This window comes from Falco rusticolus, chromosome 14 (genome assembly GCF_015220075.1).
Source record: "Falco rusticolus isolate bFalRus1 chromosome 14, bFalRus1.pri, whole genome shotgun sequence".
Lineage (NCBI taxonomy): Eukaryota > Metazoa > Chordata > Aves > Falconiformes > Falconidae > Falco > Falco rusticolus.
In genome coordinates, this window is record NC_051200.1 from 23,498,216 (window position 1) to 23,518,577 (window position 20,362).

A 20,362-nucleotide genomic window follows, 5' to 3' on the forward strand; every position below is an offset into this window, starting at 1 on the left:
TTGGCTAGTTCGGGCCAGCTGTCCTGGCTCCGCTTCCTCCCGGCTCACTGTGCACCTCCTCACTGGCAGAGCACAGGAAACTGAAAAGTCCTTGGCCTGGGGGAAGCATGATTTAGCACCAACTGAAACATCAGTGTGTTATCAACATTATTCTCATACTAAATCCAAACCACAGCACTGCACCAGCTACTTGGAAGAAAATTAACTCCATCCCAGCCAAAACCAGGACAAGTAGCAAGCTTATTTTGCCTCTGGTCATAACACCCCACACAAAGAGTAGGATCCCTCTTTTCTGTGGCATTTCCTGTGGAACAAGGCCAGGATGAGGCAGGCAGCTCGGCATCATCTCCGTGCCCCAGCATCAGGGATGCCGGAGGTGCACTGCATCCCGCTGCACCCAGGGTGATCTCAGTCTTCTGTAATTTCATTCATTCCATTGGCAGGATTACAACATGCAACAGGCAGCATGTTACAGACTGGTAACCTCTATGGTCAGAACCAAGGAGTGTATTCGATGTATCACCGGGATGTTCTCATTTACAGCACCTGCTAATTATTACCATTTGGAAACTTCCTGACCCTAATGTACTCCCATATCACAAGTCTGAATGCATCATAAATATATTCCACCAGCCTGTCACACGAGCAATCTGACTGCCAGGAAAAAGCCCTTTGGGATTTTGTATGTCTCTTTTGCTATTTTACAATTAATTGGCTTGTGAAATATAGAAGTGGGGAGGAAGGATTTCTCCCATCTCGCAAGCCTCAGCTCCTTTCAGCAGTTTCCCCCCTCTCGCTTTCACATCACAAAGTGGCACACTTCTGGTTCACCTGGGCAATTTACCCTTTTCACCACTTCATGCAGCTTATGGGACGGGGCTAATATTTCCTTAGAGAAGACTTCTGCAGGTCTGGCGGACACAGCCCTGGAATTGGAACAGAATCCTCACAGGGAGAGTGGGAAGAGAGCAAGACCCTGAACCCCAAACCTGCACCCTTCCGGCGTGGGAGCAGCCACATGCCCACACGGTAGCATGTGCCAGGTGTTATCATAACCCAAACCTTAAGTTTTGATGTACCTTGTCACCCCCTAGTCACCTCTCCCATCAACCAGCTGCCCAAAGGAGGCAAAACCTGATGCTGCCGCAGCCTGCTTTACAAAGGTATTACACAGACAGGTGCCCCGGAAGATGCTCCCCCAAGCAACTGTGTGATGGTGGGACATGGGCTGCAGACCACCTCCTTCAAACCCACCCCCGGCGATGCAAACAAGGGTGCTGTAGGAACGTGCCAAGGAAGGGACGGGCTTTGTTTGTTTCCTTCCTCACCTGGCAAGGCCTTTGCCCATTTGACCACGTAGACCAGCTGCCTCTCCCCGAGCTCATTCAGGCTGGTCAGCAGGTTGGAGAAGGAGTCTGGCTGGCTGTTGTCATGGCCAGCACACACCACACCAGGCTCAATGGCCTCCAGGACGTTGAGGAAGATGGGCTGGCACTCATACCCATCAATGCGTGTCATCACCATCTCAGGAGCCTGCTCCTCTGTGGGGCTGGATGAGCTGGCTGCCTCCATGTCATCTTGTGTCTTCAGGTTACCCAGCTTCTTCAGCTTGCGGGCTGTGGAAATGACACATTTTAGTGTGAGACTTAAAAAAAACAAAAAAACAAAAAAACAAAAAAACCCTCAAGGTTTCTTGGCCTCCACTTAGATTTACGAGGAAAGGAAAAACAATGACCAGCAGCAGCTACTCCTTCAGTGCATGCCGCCCAAAGAGTGCACCGGCATCACAGACCTCATGTATGGACGAAAGGAAGCACATGCTGCACAAGGAAATCCATTTGCTCATTAATCTTACGTGGAAAAGAACAAGCACCATTTACATCCTCAGCTGTGACCAGTCTCACATTAACTCCCAGTGAGAAACGCAGAGGAAGAACCGGAGAAAAGAGAGAAGAGGTGACTCGACCCAAACAGCTACTCACACACAATTAAAAAGGCAAGCACACAAACTCAGTAGATGGTCAGGTTCCAGGGAAAAAAGCCATTGCACTTGGAGGCTCAAGCGGGGCTGTTCCATCCTGGGCCAGAGTGGAAGTGGGATGTAACCAAGATAAAAACCTTCTCCCTGCCCGGGGCTCCTGCAACACTTGCATAAACAAGCTCTCCCAGCCAGGTCACTGCCTTACAAACATATTAATGGAAAATACATTTTAAGAGCTAGCAGGCAGTTCCATGGCTGTTTCCCTGGAGTTTCCCCAGCTAGCCCACCAACAAGGAGAAGGCTGAGCAGGGGTGGCCTCGGTCTGCTAGCTAGCCTCAAGGGCAACCTCAGCCAAGTGAGCCTGTGGGGTGGGACTGCAAGGAGGCAGCACCTTGTGCCCTGTCACCATGACAAAGTGCTTCTCCTGTGCATCTGGCTCATAATTACAGACACTCGTCTGCTAGAAAGATACACCAGGAGCTTCAGATGCGTGAGATCAGAATTCTTGGGGAGTCAGTGTTCACCTAATTTGATATCTGCATGACATGTTCAGCACAACACAGGTTGGCAGGCTACTGCAGACAGGAACAGCTTTCACCCCTCACTGACTCCAACCCCCCTATTTAATTAGAGAGAAAAAAAGCCAGTTGCTTAATTCAAGCAGAGAAAGTAACATCAAACCGATTGTCCTTGGGGTTTTGGCTCCTTCATTACATGATACTTATCTCAAATTTCCTTTCAGCTGTAATTAGAAAAATAAGCAGCAAAACATAAAAATGTCAAGTTAAAGTACAGCTTTGTAAATCAATTCAGAACACTGATCTTTAAGTAATGTACTTTGGGTGATATACTATACAAGCAATTAAGATGGGCTGCTCTGCAAAAAAGGAGGAGGAAAGAGCAATAAAAACAAAAGAGCGCAACAGGAAAACGGCTGCAGCGCAGTGCGACACCCCAGCCATCACCTGCCGGGGCGGTGGGCAGCCAGGGCACCCAGCCCCCTCTCCCACCCCTCCAGAAGTCACAGGCAGCACCAGGACCCAGCAGGGACCCACCACTCTCCTCTCTGACCCCGTTAGCACCGCTCTCCCTGGCAGCCGCTGGGGTTTTTGCTTCCAGCAGGCAGGGAGGGGAGCGCCCAGCGCTGACCCCCATTTCCAAACACCCTGGTGTTAACTGGGGCAGGGGCAGCGGGGCTGACCCCGCCTGAGGCAGGAGCCACGTCTCACGGTTGCGCTGGGCTCTCGGCCTTTAGAGATGGGAGAGCTGCTGGGAAAGCAAAGCTCCCCGGCTTAAAAGAAGAACTAAAACCTGAACTGTATCTTCCAAAGATGAGTAACCCGTGCCCATCAGGTCCCATGCGTGAGTGGAGCCAAACCCTCGCTGTATAAAACACGCGTGTAGTTTGGCTTAAACGTTAAATATTTTTCTTAAAATTGAATTATCTAGTACTAAAAAATATTCAGTGAAGTAAGAGAGCAAGCAACCAGCTACATTGGCTCTGAGACTGCAGGCGTAAACCATGCTCCTCCATGTCAGAGCAGTGAAGGCAGGTGATAACTGCTCTTATCAGAGGAGCCTTATATTTGTGCTTTACAGGAGCAGTTGTTCCACAGATCACTGAAATACTGGTGTTACTAGATGGAGAAAAGCTTCAGAGGTAACGACGAGCTTATACTCAGTCATCTGGGCAAAAACCTTTTTTGGTGGTAGATCCTACTCAGCAGTTACTGGGAACAAAAACAGAAATAAAAAAATACAAATTAAAGACACTTGTTGTATTTTATTCTAGGAGGAGCTAAGCTAGGCAGAAGTCTATGCTGTATTTCTCCAAACTGAGGTGGGATGAAGCCCAGCAGGTGGGATGAGAACAGGTGGTGGCCCAGCTCAGCTCTCGGCAGGGACAAGAGCACTCGGCAGCCTCCACCAATGTGGCACCGTCCCCGCATCCCACCTGCAGCACCTCTGCTGTCCAGCTTGGGGCTAACTGAGAAGACATCCCATGTACCAGGAAAAAAGCTTAAAGGACGCAATTATATGGTATCATGATACAATATTCACCGGTGCAAGAATCCCTAGGGAGCATGCCATAGAGCCACTATCAAGGTGACACATATTCTAAGCAACTTACACCTACCCACCCTCCTGCCAGGCATACCCGGTCGAGGAGCTCTGGGCTCCAGCAGGGATTTTTCACGAGTGCTGGGACTCAGGAAAGTTCTGGGAACCTGGAAGAAAAGTGCTCTTGCACTGCAGTGACAGAGAACTCCTGCCAGCCCCGGGCACCGCACGCTCATTTCAGCTACAGGCGGAATGTCAGAGAAGCTGAAACAGGACTGACTTATATCCTGTCTTCAATTTTTTTATTAATATCAACCTGTGGCTTGTCAAAACCAGACCCTGTCAAGCTATCAACCCTCTCTGGCATGATAATTTTAGTTAATAATTATAATAGTACTGGTATAGCAGACATGTTTAATAAGAGATCTGAGTCAGTCTGGCCCACATGAATTAAAAAGACTCAAACAATATAAAATCAGGCAGTACAGCTGAAGGATCTTAAATCACCGAGATGATATATCTCAAAAGTAATTATAAATGTTGAAACATCAGACAGGTTCGTTTCTTGTGAGGGTTGTTCACGGCCCTTTGCTAGTGAACGTTTACATTCAGTCCAAAAAGAAAATTAACCATTTCTACTAAAAGAGTCTGTATGACAATGCAGAGGTGGGAGAACAGTAACGAGCATTAAGGAATGATCACCAAACAGAGCAATTGAGGCCTGCTGATAAGCTCCATCTACCACAGCAAAGCCCATCTCTGTAAGCAGATATGGAGCAACTGAGCAAGTGAGCCTGATGCTCAGTGGCTGTCGAACTCCTCGGCAGCCTGAACTCAGGCCCAAAGCTGACAGACGAACACAGAGCCCTGAGCTGGCCGCGTGGTTTGGTGGCCACAGGACTAGCAGGATCCTGTGCCACGTGAAGGACGGGAAACACCAGCCTGGCGAGCATCTTGCCACCGCCTTTAAGAACTGATGCTGCTGACACTGGGAAACTGCAATTAGATGCTCACCATGTGACGCAGGTGTTGGCAAACTGCAGCAGCCATAAGAACAGTAAGGACCAGACAACACACCTTGGAGCAAGGAAATAAAGAATTTTACCTAGATGACTATGCAGAAGGCATAGGGTTATTAAATCACAGCCAACAAATACCCACTGTGGGGACAGAAATTCAATAAAGATAGGTTTTTCAATCTAGCAAGCAACGCTGTAATAAAGATCCAGTTGCTGGAAATCAAGGACAGACAAGATGAAAAATAAGGTACATCTATCACAACACTGAACATAATTAATTACTGCAACTGCATGGAAAAAAACACATTAGATTCTCCACCGCTGGAAATGCTTACATCGGTATCAAATGCTTTTATAGGATATTTACTCTATTTCAACCACAGCAACTGGACCTGAATTAGGACTAAATACAGGTATGCCTCATGCCTTGGGCTTTTACAAGGTATCAGCAGTTACTACAGTAGTCTTCTAGCGCTGTCATCAATGAAACAAACTGGATTTGACATGTTTGGGAGGTTTTGCCCCAAGACAGGACCCACACTCAGCAGTTAGGCTAAAGGTGTACGGCACAGCTGCTGGTTGAGACCTCCTGCAGCGCAGGCGGGCTGCCAGCCCCGGCCGAGGGCACAGGTGCTTGATTCTCACAATGGTAACAGCCTACGGCACCTTGCATGCCATTATATAAATAATACATACTATTTTAATAAAAATATATATACACGTACATAAAATATATATAAAACATATATAAACATATATGTAAAACACACTGGCAGCAAACAACCGGGAGGCACCCTAAATGCAGAGCTCTGTAGTGCAGCAGCAGTTGCACTGGCTGAGCGGTGGGCAGGGTCCAGGCAGGAGCAAGGCAGAGGGGTCTGGGTGCCCGTGTGTGCACGAGGGCTGGCACAGTCCGTGCAGCAGCACATTCCCCATGCACAGGGGCTGGCACAGTCCGTGCAGCCCTGCAGGCACCTGCGCTTGCACTAGGAACTGGTGCTGCGGGAGAGGCAGGACAGTGGACCAGCAGAACTGAGCACATGAAACCAGCATTATAACTTTTTTTTCTTCCCTTTTTCTTCTCTTGGGTTTTACAGTGTTGATCGGGAGAGAAGATTCTGTTTAATGGATTTCAGCTTGCAGGTCAGAGTGATCTCAATCAGTAACAAAGTGCTTTGACATATTGCCATTCTGTGCCAAAGCAGAGAGCCCTAAATAAGGTATTCAATGTGTCACCTCCTCCTCCCATTAAACCTACTGAGAGCTGCAGGTCTGCTGGTGACAGGCAGCTCTGTTGTACCCTCAAAGTGACTGGTAATTAACAAGCAGTTAAAAACAACTGTTTGGAGCTTGGAAGTGTTTTCAAATGCTCTGCTTCTCTGCTGTGGGAGAAATAACTGTGGACAAACTCATAGCGTGCATGTTTTTTCAACAATTGCTTTTAAACCGACATTCAAAACAAATGCAAAACAGACCAGGCAGAACAGGTCAGGGTGACCCAAAGAGCTTGAGAAAAATAAAAGGGAGGGGGGTGGCTATCAGTATTAGCATTAATTTTGTCAGTGTGTCCTGCAGAAGAAGGTTACACTGATGTATTTCTTCTCTTACTTAAGGAAACCTCACCAGAAAAAAAGCGCTTAAGAATAAGAGCGTGCTTGTTTTGGATGGTATTACAAAGCCCTTCTGCTGGCTGTGGACCAGGGAGCTGGGTCTGGCTCCTCGTCCTGGTTCCCTGGCTCAGGAGCCCAGCAACACCACAGGCAGCACCCCGGTTCTGATGTCCCAGGCAGACAAGGAGGAGCCTCCCTGCTTCCCTGGGAAGCCATGGCTACCAGTGGCCACAAAAATGACTGTCATCAGGGACTCCTGCAAGCAGGCATTGGGCAGGCATGGCTCTGGGACAGGTTCCTCTGCCCTTGCTCCCTCCCAGCTGGGCTGGATGACCAGGTTGGGAGTAGAACGGGTGAAGGAGATACCAGGGAACCGAGACAGAGATAGCTGCCTGATAACTCAGCAAGCAAACTGCCTGCCTGGTGGCATCAGGTGGCTCTGGCACCTCCCTGGCACTCCCGAACTGGGGTGCGCCATGGCACGTGCCCATGCACGTTGCTCCCAAGGCACTGCAGCGGCAGCACCCTGCCGTCTGCTGACGGTTCGCCTGAGGGTGGCAGGGTAAGTGAAGCACCATCAGAACCAGCCCAGGGGGCTGACATCACGAGGTTTTAGGATTGCATTACCTTTTGGGACATTTGGTTTTTCTGCTTGCTACCAGGAGGAAAGGAGTGAGCTGAGCATCGTTTGCATCACTCCCCCCCACCCCCTGCACTCAGATTTACCACTCACTGCTGCAGAAGCAGAGGGGAGAGGCAGGCTCCTGCCCTGCCAGCTGTTGGTACCCGAGCTTTAAGAACCATCCAGGAGAAAAATAAAATTAAAACCACTGCTCCTCGATAAGCAATCAACCAGAACCGTTTCAGTAGCAAGTTCTTCAAGACAAGGTTCCTGCAGCCCAGCAGCTCCAGGAGGCACTGCACATCCCAGCAGTGGTAGAAATATTTAAACTAAAATGTCAGCACATCATAACTAGCCAGGGCTCCCCCCTTCCCTCTGCCCTGTGCCTGAGGCTTTCCTTTCTCTATCACCTCTGGCTCCCATTTTCATCATGAGTCAGGTCCATCAGCCCCATTTTTCTTCCTCACCCTCACATCAAATGAACTCAAAGATGAGCCACCCAGTGATCCCCCTTGTAGCGTCTAGATTTTGAGCAGAAAACATCAGATTTTGGATACAGGTGCTCTGTCAGGTTTTGGCAGTGCTACAGGTTTTGAAACAAACTGTAACAAGGATCTTTTACCAGTGAGACAGGAGCAACTGCTGTTCAGCAAAGGAAAATACTGGGGGGCCTCCAGTTTTTTGAAGAAAAATGCCCCTTTCTGCCTGGGAAAAATCATCCTAAGATGGGAGTGCTCTCTTCAAAGAGGCTTCCGCGTGAGCGAGAATCCACTTTACCCAGCCATTTACATCTTTTCAGATTAACAAGGTTTTAAACTAAGGAAAAACAATGTTTCCTGAAAGTCAAACAGAACTTTAATGAAAATTAGTTTTGGTATTAGAAACCTGCAAGTGTTTCCTGAAGCTCATTACACTCCATCAGCCTCACTCTTTCAGCCATTTACCAACTGTTATGAATATGCTGAGTACATTCGTTATCTGCAGCAGCAGCCGGGCTGCGCAGCCCGCTGCTCAGGCAGTACCTCCGAGTGTCATCCCAGCCTCGTAGCACTTTCGCAGGCGGCATGACGGGCAGTTTTTCCTTCTGAACTTGTCGATGGTGCAGTCGTTCCGGCTGGCACAGAGGTATTTCTGTTTACCTACAAATAACAGAGGAAACGGCAGATGGGTGGTGGGTACCAATCACACTGGGTCTACAAGGAGAAACGGACTTGTTATTTTCTTTCTCAGTATCACCAGGGTCACCAGCGTCGCTGGAGGAGAAGAAAGGAGCAGAATAAGAGAAGAGAGAACTATATCAGTGCTGGTTTCCCAGTTCACCCTCCAGAAGAAGATTTATGTTGGAAGTTGGTATCTGTTGGGAAAACAGCACCGCTCTTCCTCTGCTGCCACAGGAGAGGTTCATTGCCAGATACACAGGCTTTGTACGAGGGCTGGCTACCGAAAGGCAGCCGTGGGCACTGCTGCTTTGCCATACTTCGGCACCCCTTCCCCACCTGCCCTCCCCGCCGGCAGCGCTGCTCCTCTCCACCCACACATCACAGGCTTTTACATCACGATCTCCCAGGAGAAACATCGCTCTGCACCCTGCAGCACAGCAGAGGTAGTCAATAAACAGCAATTAAATAACGAAGTATGGATAGTTTGGGTCTCATTTTTTAAATGTCACACATCTATTGCTTGCCTTTTGCTGTGAAGAACAGTTTTTCTCCCAGAACCCCTTCAAAATACAGTTTGCTTCTCCTGCCACGGCATTCACCTACAGTTTGCTAAATATAGTCCCCAGACAGTGGCCTTCCCTCTACAACCGTGCTTTTCTTTACAGCATTTTTTGGGGCTGAATTATTTTTGGTACCACCTATTAACTCTAACTGGGTTTGCTGCCTGCAGGCTACAGACAGGGCTGGGGAGCTGCCTGCATGGGGGCTGTTGGCCCACAGGCTCTGCTGCCCTGGTCCCGTGCCAGGGTCGCACCAGTCACCTGTCCCCAGGCTGCACTCCCAGCCAGCCAGGAGGAAACTGGGACCAGCCAGTGATTCCCAGTGAGGCAGCCCTTGAGCAGCAGCGGGACTAGAGGGGCTTGCAGAAAATTCAGGAGTGAGTTACTGTCAGGTTACCTGGCATATTAGACTCACCTTTCTGCTCATTTTGAGCACAGCCCTTAGAGCCCCAGATTTCTGCTCTTTTTTTTTTTTTGGGGGGGGGGGGTGTGTGTGGTGTTCCTGCCTCATTTTCTAGACATGCCAAAAAGTAGCTTTCCTTCCTGACTCATCACTTGTTTTCTTGTCAAGTCTAAACACGTTTACTGGATAAGGATTTATCTGATGTTCTTCATACCATTCCAAGCTAAACCAGTCTCAGTCAATAACAGAGCTGGGCACCTCACAAACTTTGCATTAAGTAGCTTACATGGGAAAACAGCCTATACCCAGCTTAACCTTGTATTCATCAACCTGCCCTTGCTTCCTGTATTCTTATAGGAACAGCCCTTTGGAGTCACCAGAGATCCATTAATAGGACAAGGTTGAATCTTAACTCTTAATGTACCAGTTTTGACAAGAGATGCACCGATTTTGGTGCATTGATACAATGGCTCCCCGCCCGCCCCACCCTCCCCCCACAACTTCTGAAGATACCAGGATCAGGAACAGCAGCAAACGTTTAGTATCCCAGTATCACAGGCCTCGCTGGCACTGTCTGCTGCTTACCCACCACCCTCCCAGCTCCGCAGAGCCGCTTTGTCTCCCGCACCCTTGGGAAGAAGGAGCCCCCAAAGGTCCCACTGCTACCCCGGTGAAACCCCACCTGCAGCCCCTCACCACGGGGTCGCAGGAAAGCCATTACAAGGCTCAGCTTATAATCAGCTCCTCCTCATTCTGCACGTGCACAGGGCCATGCCAAAGGGCTGCAAAAATACCCCATATGTGAACTTATAACCATCCCCATTAAAAGCTGATCATTACACCAGCCCCATGCCTTTGCTGTTAAGGCTGGAGACATAATGGAGCAAGAGTGCATTACCTGCAGCATGTGATACCTTGCTAAATCCTTTTAACACTGTTCTCATCAGGACCTCTTCTCACCTCCCGCCGCTTGCTCATTACCAGCTTAAGGACACTTACACAAGCCTCAGGAGCAGCAGTTACACCGAATCCCAGAGGACACAAGCACCACCTTCCCTTTCAATGGTTCATTGAGGAGGATGAGTAATAAACTACTTCAGCTGAAACCGGGTTACTTGAAGCTATTTCTGTGCTATGGGAAACAAGTGCTGAGGCCATACTCTCTCCGCTTGACCTCTTTACGTGCATACATCAAACAAGAATGGACGCCCTCCTTTCTCGGGCATGGGCACAGAGAGCTGTAAGGTGACTTGGCTCTCCTTCCCCTCCAGTTGCACAGCAGGATTCCTGACTTGTGACAATGTCTGACACTGGGATGCTCCAGAGCCTATTGAAACTACCACGAGTATAAAATGTCTGGGGTTGGGACTATCAGGAACACTCCAGCCCAGACCACAGAGCCAAACTGGTCCCTGGCTGAGGCTGTCGGGCTGCCCACAAGCAGTGCTGCCCTAGGAGCATCCATACAACCCTCTGGCTCGCCCCTTGGCTCCTGCTCCTTCCCTATCTCGCCTCCCTAGTCTAAACTACAGCATTTTTGCAACAACAATAGCTCAAAATCCTTTAAAAGGTCAAGCCTTTCCCATGAATGACTTTAGGAAGGGAAGGCAGCACAGTCGCTGCCCGAGCCCCACAAGGACGCTCCAGGGTCAGGCACGGCTCTATCTAAATTCCCCTGCCAAGAGGAGGAACACCGCCCAGCCCCCTCCTCTCCCCTGAGCTCCATGCAGTGTCCCAACACGCTGGCTCACCCCCCACCCTGCTCCATGCCCCCAGGCACCCATGGGCACCCGCAGGATGGGAGCAGGGAGACAGGTGAGATTTGGGAACTGGGTTCAAGCCTTGCTGCATGAGGCAGCCGTTTCCCATCAACTCTTCAGCAGCATCCTCCACCTCTGGCTCTGCTGGGAAGGGACAGAGAGGGACTGACCTCCCTCCCACCAGCCGGGCCTGGGCAGGGTGCCTCGGCACGTGCCAGCCCTCCCGGACCACCTGCACAGAACGGGCACGTTAGAAGAGTGTCTACAACAACTTTACCTCCCTGCCGATGGGCTCGGATGGATGCGAGCTTTTAAGCAGCAGTCAACAACTCACCCCACTGACACGCTACAGTGGTTTTGGTGAAATAGCAAGGCCTGCTTCCTGGTTCACAAAATAAACTCTTTGGGGCAGGAACCAATTTTCTGTTAACTGTACATGCAGTCTAGTACTGTTTATTTTAAGCTGTTAGTCATTAACAAAAAGGGAAACACACAGTCACGCAATGGCTATTCCTGAGTCTGCTTCTGCTCAGCACGCAAATAAGCTGCTTGCCCATCTTGTCTGAATTCCTAGGGATGCAGAGATTCCTCTTTTAATTACTGGAGAAACTCAGCACCCTCATCACAGGTATCCCAGCTGTGGATATGGTTTGTGAAACCAACCCAGCACCTGGGAGAGGGGCCACACCATACCACTGCCCCAGCGAAGGCCACCACCCTGAACCACCTCCACTGGTTCCACTGACCACGGAGAACCAGGACGGCCAGGATACACATTGCCTCTGGCACAGACCGACACACCACCGAATCAGGCATCCCTGGTGGATACACCAGCAACGGCAGCTCCTCTGCTCTGTCCGCAGCAGCATTCACCACCCCTCCTCTCCCAGCTGGGAGCGTGCACCACCTGCCAGGGACACGAATGGCTGTGTCACCTAAGCACATCATGGGCACACGGAGGAGATGACACCTCTGGCTGTAAAAAACCAGGGAACGAGTAAGGGTGGCTGGGATACAGACAGGTTCTATCTGTCTTAAGGAACTTCTCATAAATGGAAACTTGGTTTTAATGTCAGGATAATCTACTATCTTCATTTAAGAACAAGCTGAGACATTTGCAATCAGCTCTTCATTATTTAAAGATAAATGCACTAGTTCTTCCTTTATTAATACTGAAATGATTCTTTTCCTTCTTCCTTCCTGCAAACAATAGAGATGCTTTCTCATATTACTCCAAAGCAGAGGCTCTTGCTTTGAAAACCTGTAAGTACAGGTCTAAACTTTAAACATACCCTCCTACCTTACCCGGTGGTCCTGCTCTTTGCAAAGCCCATCACCCAAAATGCCTTCACAGTGGGGACGTTCGCAAGGTGTCAGCCTCAGGGGTAACTAGCCAGCTGATGACACCACAGATGTATGCCTAGGGAAGACCCGGCTCCTTCCCTGCTGATCCAGACACTGTTTGACACGTACATAGGTGAGAAGCAAAGTTACGAAGGTCCTCAGCACCCCCCTGCTGTGCCAGACCAGCATAGGAACCCTAGGAGATCAGTCTGTGCAACAGAGGCTCTTGCAGGCTGCAAGTCCCTTCACCGCACACTGGGAATACGCTGCTTTGCCACCTCCCCCCTTGCTGGGAACAGCCCTGCTGGCTAGGGCTCCCTCCTGTGCCACTACACGCCAGGCAGAAAGATGCTTCTGCCATCACCAGGTCCTCCTGCTCATCACCTGGACTGCAGTGAACATCAGGAGCAGAGGGAAGAGCAGTTCTCCAATCTAAACTCAAAATCAAGATCTATGGAGAAAGATCAGTTGCTCAAACCAGAGAAGTTCTTGAATCGAAATCCTGTGGCCACTTTCTCTTCCAGAAAGCAAAGTAATCCATGCAAAAGTCTGGAGTAAGATTTACAGTTGTGAATGTGAAAACCCATTAAATGCCTTTTGGAAGAGAGATATCCTTCTCTCTTCTCCTGTGAAATACATCCTTGTATTTCAGGGCGTAAAGCGAATTCTAACAGCTGGGGGATAAGGCCAAGCTCTCTGAGAAAGCGAATCCCCCAGGGTCTCATGGAACCACAGGGTCTCTAGTGCTCTTCTGTAAAAACTCTTCTCCCCATCGCTGTCACCAGCCGGGCTATGGTGAGAGCTGAGCCTGCGGGTTTGGCACTGGTTCCGCTCTGAAGCTCCCACTCTATGCCCCAATTAGAAATAAAGAGGCCACAGCTGTGAAGCTCCCAGGAACCAACACTGAGCCAACTAGCAATACACTATCTTTGGAAAGGTGCTTTCTTAATAGTCACCTGTATTCACTGGAAGACTGAAGGAAAAAAAAAAGGAAAGCATCCAGCCGCCGTGACACAGCACAGGCTTCAGCACTGCTGGGAAGGCTGGCTGGCTTTGTGGGAAGAGCAAGGGGGAAGCTCTCCAGGGAATCAGAAATGATGGTCTGCAAGTTTAAACATTAGCTAGGCAGAGAAACACAAGTGCGGAAGCTACAGATGGCGAACTAACAGCATAGGCAGGTAACAGCTCCATACAAGAAGAAGCCTGGAGCAAGCCAAGGCTAAACGATGAGCTTAAAAACAAACAGCTATAGGACTGTGCAAATTGAAAAGGCCTTATTTTAAAGATGCTTAAATCCAGCAAGAATGTTTTAATTGCTCAGCACTCTGGCAACAAGACAAACCCATCATGTTTTAACTCCCGAGCCTGTTTGAAGTCGCCTGCTTCAGACTCCAACGATGGCATGTCTGACGATGCGCTGACTGATAGCTGGCTCCAGTGCAGGCTGAAGCAGCCAGCAGCTGGCAATTACTGGCACATCGCAGAGCACTGCCACCCCTCAGGGCACCCAGCAAAGCAGGCACCGATGTCCCGTGTCCCCCACAGAGAAGCACTGTGGTGCAGGGCTGGGAGAGCTGCATCACAGAGCTGCAACACCGCAAGAAGCCTTTTGCAGACCCGACTCTTTTGCACACTGTTAGATCAGCCACAAGAAGCAGAAGGAAGCATTTCAAGACATGGTGATGGTCTTTGAAAACAGTTCACTTTTAGCCAGTTGTCATCTTGAAAACTGGCAAGAAACTGTTGAGTTGGCCTGGAGACATTTTGCGGATGCAAGGCTAATCTTCAGCAGGCCAGGGCATAGAACAATGACCCGTCAGTAGTGACTGACAGGGAATCAGAACAGACTTGCACTGCAGTTAGAGCTGTTAGACCGCTGGGGAATTTGCCAAATACTGTGTTATTTTTTTCGCTTAGCTCTCTGTTATTTAAAGGCAGTTCCATCAGGAGCACAGCCTAAGGTGGTGCAGCACACAGAGGCAGCTCTGAACGGCCCGGGGCGCCCATCGGATCTCATGCAGTCCTGGAGGGACAAGGAAGAGCTACCATTTTTTCAGGGATGGATGTAGATGATGCAAAAATTACTCCCTTCCTGGATGGGATGGAACAACAGGAGCCCCTGGACCGGCAATTGATTTGGAAGCATGTCGTGTTTAAAGCATTTTTGTTTTTCAGGGATGTGTGGTACCATGAGGACCAAACCCTAATGTCTTTGACTCATCCAAGCCACCCTAACGATGCGAAGTGACACCGTGCCTACTTGTGTCAAGAAAAAACAAAACCCGTGCTGAGGTGGATGCAATTTTTGTTTACCAAATCTTTGTTATCATAGGAGAAAGAGGAATTAGAAGGAGGAGTAGTCCTCCTTCACAGGCTGTGAGCGTGTCTGGCAGCAGAGGAACAGCAGCACTTCTCGCTGGGGCAGTGAGCCCCAGCCCAGCACTTGGACACCAGAGTGGGGTGACACAAAGGGAGACAAATGCCAGGTGTGATTAGAAAAATGAGGCTGGCTGTCTTGCAAGTGAGGAAGTCCATGTCAGAGCAGAAGAATCTGCAGAGTGTATTTTAGAGCTGGCCTATACATAACCTGGACATCTTGAGAGAGTCTACAAATCAAGAGAGCTGACAGAAAGAGAGCAGGAAAATATTCTGTCTTTTCTGTTAACTCTTCCAGCATCTTTCTGGATGAACTGGTTGGACCTCAGCTTGCAAAAAAACTCAAATCTGTCAAACATTTTATCAAAGCAGGAGTGATCTGCTCTACTGCAAACCACATGAACCCCTCAGTGTGTTTCAAAAGGGAAGAGGAATCAATGTAATAACTTTTAAAAAAAAAAACTTTTCCCTTTCTAATCCCTTAGAAGGCAGCATATGTCTATAAAACCTTCTTAAACACCCCTGAATTACTGCCAAATAAGTTCAGTATTATATTAGGCAAAGAATATGATAAAAGAAAAACTATGTGTCTAGCTGCTCTCCACTCCCTCCCAGGTGATGGGTGTGGGTGCTCTCCAGGTCCCTGCGCATCCCTTCTCCTGCCCGTCAGAGGCGGCTGGTTTACACCAGTAATGGGAAGGTAACAGAGGCAGAAGAAAAGGTTCCTTTTCTCATTGGGGAAGATTTCTGATCACTTGTTGTAAAAAGTCTCCAAAGGTGACCTAAGGTTTTCAGAGATGTACTTTGTGGACTTTAAAACATGAGAACACACTGAAATATCAGCTTTCAATATCACTCCTCAACTTTAAGAAGGAAAGGCCTGGCTGGAAAATCACCAAGAGTTAGGACAGAAATCCTCACCTACCGCTACCCTGCATTCAGTGTTTATTAAGGAGTCTGACTTACTGTCTCTTCCCCAAAGAAAAGACTCTGTCCATGTACCTCCACGTACCTCAGGGTAATATAAGACAAAGTCTCACGCTGCAGCAGGTCCCCCCACACGCTGCCGCTCCTCGCTGCAGACCCACTGCGCTCCTTGGGCTCGGCCAGGGGAAAGGCAAAGAGCTGCTCCTGCCCAATCCTAACACAGCCAAACACTTCTAACCCTCTGCCATATCTGGAGGCTTAAAAACTAAGAAGAGGCATAACATACCATTTAAATTAATGACATAACACAATCAGGAGAGGGACCACCACCACAGCATATGACCAAGAGCGGCGCAGGCAGCCAGGCTGCCTCCCCTCTCTCAGGGAGCATCTCACAGCCCCGTCCACACACCCACCGCCAGGCAGGATGGAGCCCACCCAGGTGTGCGAGGAGAAGCGACGCCCAGGGCTCACCAGCTGACACAGGGTATTTCATCAGCACTTTATCTGACAGAGCGCCAAAGCTCCATTCACTATAAATCAACAATAACTTGCTGACTTAAACAAGCATCTGGTATTTACTCTGGCTGCACAAGCCAATCCATCTGGCTTTACAGAATTGCTGTGTAGCAAATAGACATACCTGTATATTTACTGGGGAAAAATATGCCCAACTTACTATCTATTTATATTATTTGACTGGCCTATTATGGCTACAGGGCACTGTTGTCCTCTACAGCACAGCCCTGATTCTTCCCTGAACCAGTACTGGCAAGTTCACTCCTGGCATGGCTACGTCCTTCTACATGCTAATGACCAAGGAAAGACGGTGCAAAGACCTTGCTGTTGAGAGGGAACATCTAGGCTCACACTTATCTCTGGAGAGCCTGGCACTACAGAGCTCGACATGAAGGAGAAGATGCCTTCTCAGGGGTTGGGGAGAAGCATCAAGGATACCCAGGTCAGAGCACAGCTCCTGATGGACACGATGGTTCTGCAGTTTTGCAAGTATTGAGAGAAGTGATCCTTTGAAAGAGGTGCAAGAGAGGAAAACCATCCCTAAATTTGGAGTTGTGGGTCTGAGATCGCAGGAGGGCTGATAGGAACTTAAAGCACCCTTGAGAGTCCACAGGAGAAGCAGGAACTGACTGCTGTGGGGTCTCACTAGGTCACTAAGATAACCAGCATTGAAAAGGATTGTGTTCTGGCAACCTGGTTTGGCTACTTTTTGAGGGCATTCAGTAATGTGGAATGACAAACACAGGAAAAAGAAATCAATTTATCCTTGACTTTTCTCCTTCACTAGTTTCAAAGACCTTAGAAACCCACCACACTGTGTCCCCACTGCTCTTGCCTCAGTCCCCTTGGCTGGGCAGGCTCCCCAGGGCAAGGCTGCCGAACCTTTCCACAGGAGTGAAACACACCGTGCCACTGCGAAAGCCTCCCGCACTTGGATTTAATGACTCTGCTGATGAGAGAAGTTGTGTCAGGAGCATTTGCCTCTCAGGCTACTTTGGTAGCGAAAGCCAACACGTGGGAAGTGGGAGTGACTCCCTCCCTCTCTGTACACATTACCTTCAGCCGCCCGTTTGAAGAAGACTTTGCAGCTCCCACAAGTGAGGGCTCCATAATGGCACCCAGATGCTTCATCTCCACAGATCAGGCAAGTCTTTTGAGGTGGGAAGTAATAGTCAATGGGCAAGACATGTTCACGGCCAGTCTCCAACCTGCAGCGTGAAACAGAAGGAGAACAAGGGGAAAGGGTCAGCATATGAGGTTAGGACGAGCCGGGACCCCGGGGGAGGGTGTCACCCACCAGTGCCGCACTGCCCATGGGCATCGGGCTGGCGTAGTGCCAACCAGCCACATCAACCACAGCACCGAGACACTCCCGAGAGCCAGCCCCACTCTCTGACCACATATTCCTTATGCTTTCCTCCATCCATGTGCCCAAACCCTTTCCTCTTGGCCAGTACTCTATCCTGCCACCTCCCTCCTGCCCCACCTTCCCACACACCGGGTTGATCAGATCGATGGCGAAGCTGCTCTGTCAAGAGGCATGGCAGCAGGAGAGGAGCTTATCAGAATCACAAGTCAACGCATGCCTAGGCAGTGTGGGGAGCAATAGCATTTTAAGTTATTTGCTAGAACTTGCTTTTTGTCAGAACACCAGATGAAGCAATTAGCTTCTAACAGTCACTAGGTCACCGCAACTTTTTGGTCAAAATTAGACCTGCTTTGGGTTTCTGGTATTGTTTGAATGCTTGCAAGTGAGCTTTTAGAAATCAAATTACATTAAAAGTAAATGTGACGATGCCAGGACTTCTTGGAAAAAAATTTCACACTCAGAAAAGCCCCATTTGGGCCCACAGTATGAACAAACCCAAAATCCACTGAAACAGAAAACAGCTCTGGGAGAGCCTGGCAGCCAGAATCCATAACGTGATCTTCTGAAATCTTGCACCTTGTAGTAAAAGGGGTCAAACACCAACACAGACCGCAGGCCAAGGGAACTGTATCTGGCTTCTCAGTGCCTCTGCCCCAAACTGCTGCCTGTGGCAGGTCCGCAGGCAGCTCTGCCCATCTGGGTACAACACAAGCAAGGGGACATCTCACACACCGAAATGGATGCAGCTGGCAGCACAGAAGTTTATTTAAGGAGAGATACGCATGATGTCTGTGCTCATCACCAGCTTTTCCATAGGGGTTTCCATCTCTTGGGTAAGTTATAATGCACAGCACCGCTGCCCTGCGCTTGCCGGGCTGAGACTGCAGCAGGCACCGGGGCACCAGTCCCACGCGGTCCCCCATTTCCCCCCCACCCCTCCCACCCCTCTCTCACCTCCTCTCCCTGAATTGCTTCACTACTTGTTTCCCAAAACACAGGGAGATCCTGCACAGGGATCACAAGGGCAGCTGCCTGGTTATCATCTTTTGCTCAGATATTTTAATTCTGGTAGGAAGAGTAGCTTCTTTAGTCCAGACTATCCATTCCCTTTTGTTCTGCTTCCCAAGAGACAAAAATTAAACTGAGGAAAGAGAGGTTTGAAATGAGAAAAAGTGTTTCCTCAAGAACAGATGAGGAACCATCAAAACTTGACTGATTTAAATCATACCCTAGGTGAAAAGTACTTTCTGGTGCAGACAGGACTTAAGGCACTGTTGCTGTTGTTATATGAACAACTGTCTGGGATGCTTAATTTCAGCCAAAGACTAATTCTGTTACCAAAGCACTGGTGCCGTTTGCCTTTCAGACAGGCCAGGGCTCCTTGCTGAAGAACGGCTGTCTTTCCTAAGCCCCTCACGCCTAGAGAGTAAAGCATGAAATGCAGCAAAAGAGATCAAACCCCAGGCTCTCCCCTCTATTCCAATCTTGCTGTCAGTTCTGTCCTTCAAGAATGCTGCTATCTTCTATTCCTCATGAGAGCTATGCAGATCCTACCTAAATTGTAGGTTAATAACTGGAGCAGCAGTTTTATCCTCTGTTCTTAAGGCAAGAAACATTTTGAGTAATTTCACACCTTTTTAGCAGCAGCAATCATAATCAGCGACTCATCTGTAGATGCTGCTCAGCTCTCCTTCCCTAACAATCTCAATTTCACAGAATCGTAGAATCACAGAACACTTTGGGTTGCAAGGGACCCCAAAGATCACCTACCTCCACCCCCTGCCAGGGGCAGGGACACCTCCCACCAGCCCAGGTTGCCCCCAGCCCCGTCCAGCCTGGCCTTGAGCACCCCCAGGGATGGGGCATCCGCAGCTTCGCTGGGCAATCTCCAAGGCTTTTCTTGAATTACTGATTAAATGAAGGAGATGGAGTCGGCTGCAACGTATCTGCCATAGTTAAGTCCTGATACAACAAACACCTCCCTGTCTCACCCTCCCCAGCATACCGCCCATCCTCCCAGCACGATCTCACTGTTCCGTCCCCAGCAGGGCCCAGGACACCCCTGCCTCCCCCGTGCCACGGCTGCACAAGCGCCTTACGCTGCAGAGCCCTGGCACTCAGTGTGAGGGGCTACTGCAGAGCTGACACTACTAAGAAATAACCTGCAGCACATACAAGATACAAAAGCTTTTTGGATGTATCCAGCAATGTTTTAGATTCCAGCAGGACCAGACCTCTCCTTGTCAACCCATTACCTTTGTTCTCCTCTCTGTGCAATCAGAAATCTGAAAAGGGCTAATTTATCTTCTTCCATAAGGCCTTCCACACTGTGCTTTCCCTACGCTTTGCACTATGTACTTCAGATATGAAAAGAGCAGAAGTGACTCTCATGGTAGCAGCTGTTGCAATGACAGAAGCAGGACCCCTAGAAGACCTTGGGAGTATTTTTGAGGCTTAATTATTTAAAGCTGCAAAACAGGTTAGCAATTAAGGCTTGTGTGGCTTTTTAAACAGCTTTTTATATAGTTGCTTCTGCATGAGTGGAGTTGTGCAAGTACAAATACACCTCCGTGCCGGGGTGTATGCAGTGTGCCTATAGCTGTGCACCTGCCTACACGGGATACTGAGCACAGCGTCCCAGAGGTGCTCAG

The 20,362-nt window shown here is 49.3% G+C and overlaps 1 protein-coding gene across 1 annotated transcript in view; it reads right to left on the reverse strand.

Annotated features, from left to right (window-relative positions):
• The window catches only part of AR (androgen receptor), a 59,948-nt gene that overhangs the window by 15,473 nt on the left and 24,113 nt on the right, over positions 1 to 20,362 (reverse strand). Inside the window, exons 2-4 of the mRNA XM_037408521.1 lie at positions 17,399 to 17,550; positions 8,316 to 8,432; positions 1,329 to 1,616 (exon numbers count right to left, since the gene is read on the reverse strand). Of these exons, the coding sequence (XP_037264418.1) occupies positions 1,329 to 1,616; positions 8,316 to 8,432; positions 17,399 to 17,550 (557 nt within the window). The remainder of the gene's footprint in view (positions 1 to 1,328; positions 1,617 to 8,315; positions 8,433 to 17,398; positions 17,551 to 20,362) is intronic.